The sequence below is a fragment of the Bicyclus anynana genome, chromosome 12 (genome assembly GCF_947172395.1).
Source record: "Bicyclus anynana chromosome 12, ilBicAnyn1.1, whole genome shotgun sequence".
NCBI classification, from domain to species: Eukaryota; Metazoa; Arthropoda; class Insecta; order Lepidoptera; family Nymphalidae; genus Bicyclus; species Bicyclus anynana.
In genome coordinates, this window is record NC_069094.1 from 1,386,988 (window position 1) to 1,399,983 (window position 12,996).

Here is a 12,996-nt window from a genome sequence, read left to right on the forward strand (position 1 = left end):
CAAATAAGCAAATAAAATATTAAGTTGTCGCCTGCTTAAAAAACTGTCTGATTTTTTCACAAATTATGATATAATCATTTAAAAGATTTGAAGGCATTTTTAATTCTTTTTTAATGTGGTCAGAAAAAATAAACAATAACAATTTTTGATTTTTATTAAAATTTAAGAACTCGCAAATACAAAAAAATATCACAAATTACATTTATGAAGTAAGTAGTTTTGGGGTTAAGTTACATGTGTGGATAAAAATCACTAGTTATTTTATTGTATTTAATTAAAATTAAAATACACATTAGTAACGTTAGTTACTCTTTTCCAGTTTATTAGTTTATTGTTTCTATTTCCATGTTAAAATAAATCTTAAAAATAGCTCAAAAACATACCTATACTCGTATATTCCTATTTTACAAATATAAACTTACTCGTTGATATATATTACCGTCATTACCTGATATTTACACAAAAATAACTCAAAAATTATACATAATATATTTTAAGCATGTTTTAAATACAACACAAATTACAAATATTAATTACACTATAATAACACTTTAATATTACAGTATTTCAATTATTTTTTTCAAGAGGAAAATCGAATCACCTATAATGATTAAGAAATGATCAATTTATAACGTTTTATGCATTAAAATAAAGAAAACTCCATCCAAATATGACCAGGAGTTTTTGAGAAAATCGCGGACATAAAAACAAGTCGTCTAAACTTGTATACTATGTTCCATCTATAGACAATACTGAATGTAACACATTGTTTAACTACGTTGACATACCAATTTACGTTTGGCAATGATGAATCCAGTTACAAGGTCCCAGAGAGATCTGACTGATCTCTGGGATCTTACTCTTTAATAACACGGATATATATTTGTATACAGAGTAATTAAAGTATCATTTGTTTGAGATTTAATTAATTTTGTATTTATTCTGCAACTATATTAAATTTATTTACACGTTTTCAATCAATCACCGCCAGCGTAATCCGGTAACTGTGACCACGGTAGAAGTAATGAGCAATAGCACAAATGTGGTGACATCGAAGTGCGTGCTCGCCGCGTTGTAGAACCCGCCATATACTTGGAGACCCGCTGTTTCGATGCTGGAATGAGAAAAAAAGTATTTCAAAAATATGTAAAAACAAGCCTATTTTATAATTTTATCAATACACTAGCCGACTTCAAAATCTGTTCATTAGATTAACCCCTTACAATTCCACAAATTTTACCTCTTTTTTTACAAAAGAACATTTGCCATGTCTTTTATAATATGACCAATATTCCCATTCTCTTCCAACTAATCGGGAAAGACTGCATTAGGAGTGGGTACGACAATAGACCAACGGATCGAACCACCACTCGATCGGCGATGAGTCCAACCGCTCTTACCGTTGACCTATTGAGGCTTTATAATTTTAGTATAGATATAAATAAAATTTAAGTGATATAGATATAAATAAAACCAAAACACTAACAAGCTTTTTTAAAAATTTTACTGACTGTTTTTCCGGAATCTTTATAACAGTTGAAACCTGCTTCGTTGACCCATTTGGCTATAGGCTAACCATATGAACTTAGATCACGAGATCCTGAGATCGAATTCTGGGTAATGAATTACTGTGTTTTTATTTCTTCTATAAGAAATCAGAATTAATCACAACCCGATGTTGTAAAGTTGATGGCAACACCCTCGTGTTTAGGCGTCAGTCCCGATCGGTATCGTTCACATCAGATCTGATCCCTTCTCCTATAAGGAGGAAGCTCTGTAAAAAAGGGGGGATGATGATGATGATACTTTACCTAAACTTGCAATAATCTCCATCATAGCTCCATCCCAGGTATTCCCCAGTCCTGAGGTTCTCACTCCGCAGCCATTCCTCCAGGGGTCTGAAGTACTCCCTCATAGCCTCCCCGCTCAGCCTGCCTTCGCCGATCGCATCTTGAAGAGTTTGGGTCCAGGGTATCGAGGAACCACGTGACATGAGACGACTGAAAAGAGAAAACTTTCAATCAGATTTGTACGTAGTCAAGGGTATTTTTGTTCAATAAATTTTTCACATAGCATGACAGTCGCCTGTATGGCGTTCATAATACGTATTATTATCGTGAATAGCGGCAAACTTTCAAGAGTGGAACGAACAGTCACCCGCAACATCCTACATGAAACTGTAATATCGGACGCCTGCAAAAATTCAGTATTTTACAAATCATCCAGGAGTTATGAATTTTCTGGGATAAAAAGTAGCCTTTAGGTTGATGACTAACCATCTCTAACTATCAGTGGAAGTCCCATTTAAATCGCTTCATCCGTTCCAGTAATTAGTCTGGACAGGCAATTTTTTTTTTAATTCCTATTAGTTTCGTGTAAATAAATATATAAGCACTGAAGAAACCACAGTTATCTAGAAATCACAGTTTTATTTACATGTATGCCTAAATAAAATTGTATTAAATAATGATAATGTATTGTAGGTGTATTCATGATGATGTATTGATAAGTAAAGAAGGCTAGATCGCAATGATATGGAGTACTAAATTGGTACTTTATAACAGAAAAAAAACAAACATAAGTAAGACATCTCATCTCATCTAATATTAAATGATAATGCAGTCAAGATAGTAGCGGACTTACTTGGAAGAAATATATAATGTAATAGTAGGGGAGCCCGGGATGCTAAATTTGTAGTTACTAAAGCGTCATTTGAATCGAATACATTTGATAGATTAGATGATAGAAAGAACAATTGGTTATACACTCTTTTCGCTTTCAGTGGTGGGGAAAAAACTACAGACTTTAAAGACAATTTTTATTACTTTGGCTTACAGAAATCATCAGAAAACATGAGCATTCAGGATTATATTTCATTCAAAATAAGTAAAAAGTTAACCGCGCTCGTGGCTCGATAGTAGAAATATAAGGGTTTTATTTTGTAACTTTGGGACCCTCCCATTCCATTAGGTTACGCTCAAATCGTCAGATTTTCGAAATGCACACCTTTTAGCTATCAACTCACTTACGTTGTTGGTTCAGTATTTCTGAAGTAAGTTTTAGTTTGGTTGCTTATTTGGTTAAATTGACTTGAGTTGGGTATGGAAAATTTTCCTACAAAATATCAATCAAGTAAATGAAACGAAAACATCGGATCTACTTCGCTTACAGGATGTAAACGTCGTAGTGAAGTATGATCGAATTGCACTCAGGATTGATGTCCGATGTATTAATTACATTAATTTATTGATTTAGGAAATTTCTAAAAATGGTTTTACATTTTTCACCGACTATTCTGTAGGTGATTCCTAATTAAATAAAGTGAAAGAAAATCACGATTCTTGAAAATAGCTAGACATACGAAGATGAAATTTGGCAGGGAGGTAATTGTAGTTTACAGTTAGTCCGCTTCCGCTAAGAATGGATTTTGCTACAAGGCGCACCACTATCATTATGGTTAGGGACTAAAGGGTTTACCGGTTCTATACTTAAGATGCAAAAAGATAAAAGATTAATCCCCGTCCTTTATATAATTGCCGTACCTTCTACTAGCAAAGGCTTCTTCCCAATACCACAGAAGACATATTTTTAAGCCAATACACATTGGGGACCTGTCAGAATATTATTGATAGTGATCGGCGTCCTCTTCGAGGCACGGGTGTATGCCACAACCAACTTACCATCAGGTGAGATTGTAATCAAGGACTAACTTGTGAAGAATAAAAAAAAAAATCCGAACAAAATGCACTGAAAATTTCTTGAATTTCTGAAAAACTCAGAATTTCACATCTGGACTCAGGACTCGAACCCAGGTCCTTGTGTTCCGAAATTAAATCAACTAACCTAGCATAAGCTAAATTAGAGCGTCAACTTTATCGTTTTCCATATACTGTGGTATACATACAGTCATCGCTTATCATATCTATAACGGATAATTGGCCTGTAATCGGTTGCATACAGACAAACTTATTTATTACACTTATTTATTCTAGAATACGCAAGTCGGTGTAGATTAAACGAGAAAGTCGTTCAAACTTCGATGTAGGAAGAGGTTGGTACAAACCATTTGCATAACTCCACTCGGTTACGGGAGTATGTTGGGCAATACGATCATTGATTTTACTATAGGACGATTAAATTCTCTTGCGCAGTTGGCAGTGCTATGATTCCCAAAGTCCTGCCAAAGTAAGTCTGTCTGTTTGTCTGTTACCTTATCACGGCTAAACGGCTGAACCTATCGAGATGAATTTTGGTAAATGGGACCTTGGAGTACTTTTTGACCCGAAAATAAAAACAGAATGGGGTGAAATAGAGGTCGAAAGCTTACATTAATTTCCACGCGAAGTCGCGGGCGTCCGCTAGTTTTTTTGTTTTTCTTTACAACTTAGCCCTTGACTACAATCTCAGCTGATGGTAAGTGATGATGCAATCTAAAATGGAAGCGGGCCAACTTGTTAGGAAAAGGAAGAAAATCCACACCCCTTTCGGTTTCTACACGGCATCGTACCGGAGCGCTAAATCGCTTGGCGGTACGTCTTTGCCGGTAGGGTGGTAATTAGCCACGGCCGAAGTCTCCCACCAGCCAAACATGTTGTTTTACATTATATGACTCTATTTAATCCTGACTCTGGTCTTTATAATACGTAGCCGGACCAATAATGCAGTCAAGACAACCACAATCTATACTAATATTATAAAACTGAAGAGTTTGTTTGTTTGTTTGATTGAACGCGCTAATCTCAGGAACTACTGGTCCGATTTGAAAAATTCTTTCAAAGTTAGATAGCCCATTTATCGAGGAAGGCTATAGGCTATATATAATGCCCGTATTCCTACGGGAACGGGAACCACGCGGGTGAAACCGCGCGGCGTCAGCTAGTGTATTGATATTATAATTATTTAATAGTTAAACAGTCAGACATCCTATTTTGTAATATAAAACATTACGAAAACAATACGTTATAAGTTATTAAGTAACGTAATTAATCGACCCATCGGCCCGTAATGGTTTCTTTTTTACATTATTTATTATTGCGGCTAATTTTATCATAAATCATAAAAACAATAAGGCCTCAAACGTGCATTTAACCTATGTTGCTGCGTGAATTATGATGTTTTCAAAAATAACACGATATCTCTACAATGGTGGGTATAACGTTTTTGACTAAGGTAGGCATTGTACATACAAATTATTATAGAAAATTCATTCTTGAATGAGGTTCGTGATGAGGCTAAGAGTAGGCAATGTAATCTTGTATCTATGAAGTGGCACACTATTATTATTCTTTATATAAATAAGAGCAAACCAACTAAATATAGGTTGTAAATCAATGACTCCCACAGGTACCTATTTTGATGGAAACTTATAATTATCCGTTATTGCTATTGATTCATCCTAAATCTGTTCTATAAAAGTCTCATCCAATGTTGTGTCCCTGAAAATCCCCAAAAATCGTAGTTGAACTGAACATTGCCTATTTCTATCGATTTATACATAAAATGGATATGCGCATGAAAAAATTATGTTAAGAGCAATTAGTTATAGAGAATTTTATGCTCTACAATTTCTATGATAGGTTTGGAGATTGGACATAGACGAGAATGTACGGTTGAGAGTCTGAACTTTTAAAATCTACTATTTCTCCTAAGCCGTTACAGTTCCAACTCCATATTTTACTACAGTACTTATTTATGACTAGCGGACGCGATTTCGTCCGCGTGAAATTCATTTTTCCCGCGGGAACTATACAGGGTGATTCGGTCTTTAGTGCGGATATTTTTTTTCGTGGTTCTGTATCATTAATAGAATATAAATCTACAAACAGTTCGATACATTTTATGTAATTTTTTTTTTTAATTTATGTCTCTAAAATAACAAAATAATGTACATATTATTACTAAACAAGATATATTCAGCTTAAAAGTGATCTGGTGACGTTCTTTAGGTATCAAACGAAAATAAAATAAACGCACTATAGGGTGACCCTAAAATTCTGTTCAAAAGTAAATAACTTTAGCTAACGATAATTTTGTTATTTTTGAGTTAAAAAAAAAAAGAAAAAATACGTGATCATTAAATTTTGTTTATGTACAAAATATAAAAATATCCGCACTAAAAAAAATTTCTTCCTGTACATATTTCCGTAATAAAAAGAAACCTATAATTATGTTGCTCAAGAACCTCCTTTAACTTCCAGTGAAGGTTCCATTAAAATCCGTTCAGTCGTTCCAAAGATTAGACAGACAGACAAGTCGCGGGCAAACAGACAGACACAAATTAAAAAAAAACTTGATTGGGTTTGAGTATTGTGTAAAATAACTATAAGCATTTAAAATGACACAGTTATTTTGGATTCACAGACATATACTTAATTTTTATACATGTATTGATAGGAGCATAGGCTGACAAACCCTCAGCCTTTATAGAATGAGGCATGTCTGGCTAACACTGTCTCTTAGTACTAAGATCGTCCTCCTCGAGGCATGGGGATGTACACCATTGACTGCCCTACTATGGGTTGAGATTCTATATTGAGAACTAGCGGATGCCCGCGATTTCGTCCAAATCCCTCGGGAACCATGGGTTTTTCCAGAATAAAAAGTAGCCTATGTGTTAATCCAGACTATAATATATCTCTACATCAAATTCCAGGTGATTCGGTTCATTAGTCGCGACGTGAAAGAGTAACAAACTTTAATACCATCAAAATCATCAGTTTTTTGCAAATCTCTGAAAAAATTTTTCGGGATAAAGAGTAAAATCCAAAATTTTCATTCCAAAATTCAGCCAAATCGGTTCTGTAGTTGCGTCGTTAAAGAGTAACAAATATCCAAATATACAAGCTACAAATATTAGTAGGAGTGGGATTTTTCGGAAGAAAAAGAAGCTCGACCCATGTATTTTTAAATCCAGGAATTCATGAATTGAATCGTCACTGTATCCGAGTATTCATTGGACGAACGAGGCAGTTAAAATGTAAGCGCTCGCAAGTCGCAACTATTGTAGTGCGAGTTAACTAGTAAATATCTGTTTACTATATTACACAATCCAATCGAGATGTTAATCCCGCTCGTTGCGTCCAACATTCTTGTTGTAAGTAGGAACGCACTAAGTGGAACAGTGCTGAGAAAGTTCTAGTATTATTTAACTTTAATTCTTTACTACTTTACTGGAAAATTACATATATTTTCACTTAACATGGTACGGATGGTATATGCTTTTGATGTGAGAGGATGCTTGTGCAAACCATCTCCAAATTTCTGCGATAAGCCGACGAACCCATGCGACAATGTCACCCAGGTCCGACAAAATACTTACGTACGTTTCACTCCGAAACCGGAGCATCCTCAGGAGATGTTGACTCTACAACGTGCAATTATATATTCATGATGAACTTCCGCAAAGTAATGCCTGCTTCTATACAATATCCAAAACTACTGGTTCGATTTTAATGCGAATACCCAGAATGAGGCGTGATAATAAATACTTATGTAAGATGAGAGCCAGGTATCCTAGATAAGTTAGAGCCGTGATGGCCCAGTGGATTTATGACCTCTGCCTTTAATTCCGTAGAGTGTAGGTTCGAATCCGGTCCGGGGCGTGCATCTCCAACTTTTCTGTTATGTGCATTTTAAGAAATTAAATATCACGTGTCTCAAACTATAAAACAACCTGCATACCTGAGAATTTTCTTAATTCTCTGTCTGTGTGAAGTCTGCCATCCGCATTGGGCCAGCGTGGTGAACTATTACCCTAACCCCTCTCATTCTAAGAGGAGAATCGTGCTCAACAGTGAGCCTACTATGGTTGTTAATGATGATGATGATTTTACACTGACTGTTTCGTACAGTGATAAGACCATGTGCCATCGGATCACAAGGTTCTGGAGCTGGATTGGGCTTTTCTTTCTTCCAATTCTCATTATATTCTCAATACAGAGTTGAGAAGTTGGTGGTGTAACCCAGTGCCTCGGGGAACACTGTAAATTGTTATCTTTATCATCTAATTATTCGATTACTTTCAGATCGACAATCTTTAAGGATTTACTGACTAAATAACTATCGCCTAAACCAACCAACACAGATTGTTGCAGCATGGTGGTTCTAAGCTTCGTATACTCTCTTCTATAAAGGTCTTACCCTGTAGTAGGCCGTTGAAGTAATAATTTATCCGATACCCTGGAGATACACATATAAAAAGCGCTGACTTGTCATTGTGAAAGCCAACATAACAGCCAATAAACTCAGAAATGGGGATGATGACTAGGTTTGAATATATTAATTTTTATGATACATTCGGGTAAATAGGGTCAATGGTAACTAATTTATACATAAAAAGCAAAGATTGTCTGGATATTTGCAAAATAAATGAGATTATAAAATTTCAAAATCTATTAAAAATATTTTATCGTAATTAAATGAAAATTCACACAGTTTTAGCTTCCTTACATTAAATGTGACATTTTTTAATATATGAACTATAAGCATAAACGCACAAATAACAAAGATATTAGTAATTTTGTTTGAACACGCATACAAATCTAACGATCATTACATTGCGTATGACGTCATTAGTTCGAGCCATTTTGTATGGGGCGTTTTTCAGGGATCCGCGCCAGCGCCGCAAATCTGGCTCTTTAAATCCCTGTAGCTCCGAAAGAAATGATCGCAGATACCCTGTTTCTTTTACAAAATTGCTTTACTATTAGTATACTCTTAATTTATATACAATTAAAAAAACTGTCATCATCCCTATTGGATGACCAAGATCGGGTCAGTTAATGCCAAAAGTTGGATATCACTTTATGGATTAAATCCAAGAAGAAGAAGTACTATTTTCTCACAGTCATCTTGTCAAAAGAGAGATATAAAGAGTTGACAATGTCGCAGACAGGGCGAGCGAAATAAAAAAATAAAAAGGGGATAAATAAAAACACGCAGCAACGAATAGCAATTGCCCGTCTGACAGGAAGCCGCCACTTTGCTTAAGGGCATCATGCGGGCTTAATGCTGCGACTGTCGCTGGATTACTTGCGGTTTGACCACAGAGCGATTGGGTTATTTATGTTCTGTATTTACAAGTAAATCTGATTTTGCAAGTCATTCGATAGCCGTAGACATAATTATATCTTTATATCTTTATAGTTGGTTTAACTAATATAACACTTTTAAAAATTATAAAAAAATGAACTCTCCAGCTGCAGGACATTTGAGTGCCCAAGCAGGTGGTCAGGGATCCAGAGTGAGGAACCGCCTCACAATACGCGCCGTCTCAAGAATCACTGCCTTCTGTATCCGACTCTTGATCCAGCAGTTATGTGGAAGCTTTATAAGATGTTGGTCGAAGCTTTTCGCTTTAAGACTATTGATGAAACAACTATCGGAACAAAAATAATTGACTCAACATTCCACATGGCGGTAATCTCGTGAGCAAGGTATTTTGATACTTTTTCTTTTTCGGCTTTAATCAGATTGTTAGTTTTTATTATCTCGTTGTTTATCGATATTCATCCAGATCGTTTTGAATAGAAACTATTTTCATACATCATCATTATCATTGTCAACCCATATTCGGATTACTGCTGCGCACGAGTCTCCTCTCAGAATAAGAGGGGTTAGGCCAAAAAGTCCACGACGCTGGCCCAATGCGGATTGGCAGACTTCACACAGACAGAGAATTAAGAGAATTTTCTTAATTCTCTGTCTGGTATGCAGGTTTGTTTTACCGTTTGAGACACGTGATATTTAATTTTTTAAAATGCACATAACTTAAAAGTTGCAGGTGCACGCTCCGGACCGTATTCGAACCCACACCCTCCGAAATAGAAAGCAGAGGTCATATCCACTGGGCTATCACGGCTCGATCAATTTAACGATCACTGTCAAATAATGACCGGGACCGACATATTTTAATGTGCTCTTCGAGGCACTCACTTCCCAATTCCGGGCTGAGAAATAAAAAAATCTTGGAAGTAAGAAAAGCTTAGCCCTACCCAGTACTCGAACCCAGGACCTCGTGATCCTAAGCTACATAGCCACTGTACCAATGAGATAGTTCTAAGTAGAAAATATATTCTTATAGATTTTCAATATATAAGGCGTCATAGAATGTTTTTTGTACACCTTACTACATTTTACTGTGCATTATGGATTTCGGTTGGCTTTAAGACTTAGTCCCTATTGAATTCATTATGCTGTGGTCTTATCTGTCCGTATATCAAGCTAGCATTTCTCAGAAACGATCGCAGTACAAGTGGTGCGGTAATAATGTTTCCATCGCAGTTATTTCACTGTAAGCCAACAAGCATTGCAATTCTTGTTAGTCACTTCCATTTCGGCTTCCCTGATTGCGCCACTGACCGTATTCCGAACCCAGTCCTACTGACTCTAAGGCTGCCTTTCCACCTGAAATAAGCTGTGATCAGTAGCGTGCACAACGTTTATAACTAGGGTAGGTAGCCAGGGAAAATTCCTTCTCCAATACAGGTTCGCAACGAGCTCTCAGTGCTATTAGTATTAGGCTCTGATCCTATATGTGTCAAAACAGTGGCGTTTTACAGGCACCTTACGTATGGATTACTACAGTGGAATATATGCGCATACATACATATACTGCCAAAATAGTTACCCTTTCTTTTGGCTTCGTCGTAGTAGGGTAAAAATAGAAAAATTTCTACACCAATATAGGTTTGTAATGAGTATTTTTATATCTACGAAATGGAGTGTGGTTGCCACTGTGTACCATTTTTGACTAGCATAACGGATTGAAAAACGATAAAAAACTCAAATTTTTACATAAAATATTGGTTTTATAGCTTGATTTTTTGAAATATATATTTATATTTCAAAATTTATCAGAAAATGGCGTAAGTAGGTACATATTCTGTTAACTTAGCAATGTTGTATACAACTTTATTAGCATATCTATCATTCATCATCATTCATTTATGTTCACTCATCTCTCTTCTCAACTCCTCTTCAATGTTAAGTACATTAGAGATTATTTTAACCCTTAACTGTAGTGGTGACAAAATCACACTTATATAATAAAATCCACGGGACCCACGTCGAATTTTTGAATCTTTTGAAAATCACGACGTGTGCCTTTTGTTGTTGAGTTGTTTGAGTTTCTTGCCAGCTCTTCTCAACTGAACTTGCCTTGAAAGCCAGTGGTAGAGCCAATATTATCAATACTTGACCTTACAATAGTATTTGTATATTATGTGCCTATACTTGAAACTAACGAATTTAAAATTCTCCGCATAAGTAATCCTTCATCTCTCGTGGAAAAGCACCCTACTATCTTTACACATTATATTCCTTAAGTTGCTTAACCTTTTTGTTTTGTATTGTATTTAGAGTCGTTTTAAATTAATGTTGTTAAAGATTTAATGACAAACTTCAGTCAGGAAGTAGCCGAGTCACTTGATCTCGAGTGACTAAGTTTAAAATTGGGTCACTTTAATTAACCACAATATAGTCTCTAGTTAACTTGACAACCGAAGCATTTTTTATATAATTTCAAATTACAGCTTGACATGTTGCTAACGGTTTTTTTCTTTGAAGTATACCGTGTGTATATTTGCTTGGTTGGTCCAATACCAACCAAGCAAATATACAGCTTGTACATCTTAAGATATAAGCTTGTACATCTTAAGATCTTGTACATCTTAAGATATAAGCTTGTACATCTTAAGATCTTAACATGGGTTCAAATCTGAGTCGGGCAATCAAAGTGGCCAGTCTGGCTCAGTCAGGGAATGAAAAATTGCTATCAGACCCGATCGCGAATGATAATAAATCTGTATATATAAAAGAAAGTTGTGTTAGTTACACATTTATAACTCAATAACGGATGTACCGATTTGGATGAAAATTGGTAAAGAGATAGAACTTAGAACCAGGAGACGGCTATTTGATTTACTTAGCATAGGGTTAGTGTAGGTTTATGGTAGGGGTAGGGGTAGTGTAGGGGTAGTAGGGTAAGGTAGGGGTCGAGTTTCACGTGGACGAAGTCGTGGGCGTCCGCTAGTATTTAAGTAATAGTTATTATTAAAAGTACAAACGACACGACTACGTGAAAAATTTATTACTCATTCAAACTTAATTAATTAATTAAGTAACTGAAAAGATAATTCAGAGTTTTATTAAACCTTGCATTCGAGTCACTAACGACTACATTTTTGGGCTACATACCAAAAAAAATAGTTTTTCCTTATTTCATTCAACCTTTAGCAATTAACTTAATGAAATCAATATCAATTATTAGTTCACACCAGCAAACTAAGAGCCTGTGATGCCCAGACCTCCTTCATTTTATTAAGGCTGTGAGTTCGTCAGCTCATACTTTTTCCAAAGGTAACAATTTTTAACCGATTTCAAAAATAGGAGGAGGTTTTCAAATCCAGTCTTTTATTATGTGTACATTGAGTGATTACTCGAAGAAGCTTGGACCGATTTGAATATTTTTTTTTTATTTGAAAGGGTATAGAGATTCAAACTGATCAGCAGGTAGAACAAAATATGTTATATTTCGCTTTTTATTTTAGTCTGTACGTTTTTGCCTGTGAAATTTGAACCTTTACTATGGTAGGAGCACAGACAAACTTATAGTTTTTGATGTGATAACATCTTATGCGAGGGTAACGTAACGTGTTACGGCACCACTCTGTCTGGCTTCCCTTTCTCTCGCATACGGCAACAGGTTTAAGTAATCCCTTCTGTCGAAAGTCCTGACACGCACATGTTTTGTTAATGAGGAATGTCTGGCCATGGCAGGCTGTCAACATACAGTTTCAAGGTCGCGGGGGCACACGATCACAGAATAAGCAGCATAACCGTTCACATGCCTCCGAACGAGGAAATCCTGTAGCATGGGAACTTCTCAAGGTTGGAGGAAAAAATGTACATTTCATTCATTTTCCATTTGCACTTTTAAAATACTTTTTGAATATTACAAAAAAGTGATTAAGTTTATATTAAGTGGTTAGTTAGCGT

At 35.7% G+C, this 12,996-nt stretch overlaps 1 protein-coding gene across 1 annotated transcript in view; it reads right to left on the reverse strand.

Moving 5' to 3' along the window:
- Positions 1 to 136: 136 nt before the first annotated feature.
- Positions 137 to 12,996, reverse strand: part of LOC112052643 (angiotensin-converting enzyme) — a 188,177-nt gene continuing 175,317 nt past the window's right edge. Inside the window, exons 11-12 of the mRNA XM_052884824.1 lie at positions 1,812 to 2,000; positions 137 to 1,114 (exon numbers count right to left, since the gene is read on the reverse strand). Of these exons, the coding sequence (XP_052740784.1) occupies positions 982 to 1,114; positions 1,812 to 2,000 (322 nt within the window). The 3' untranslated portion in view covers positions 137 to 981. The remainder of the gene's footprint in view (positions 1,115 to 1,811; positions 2,001 to 12,996) is intronic.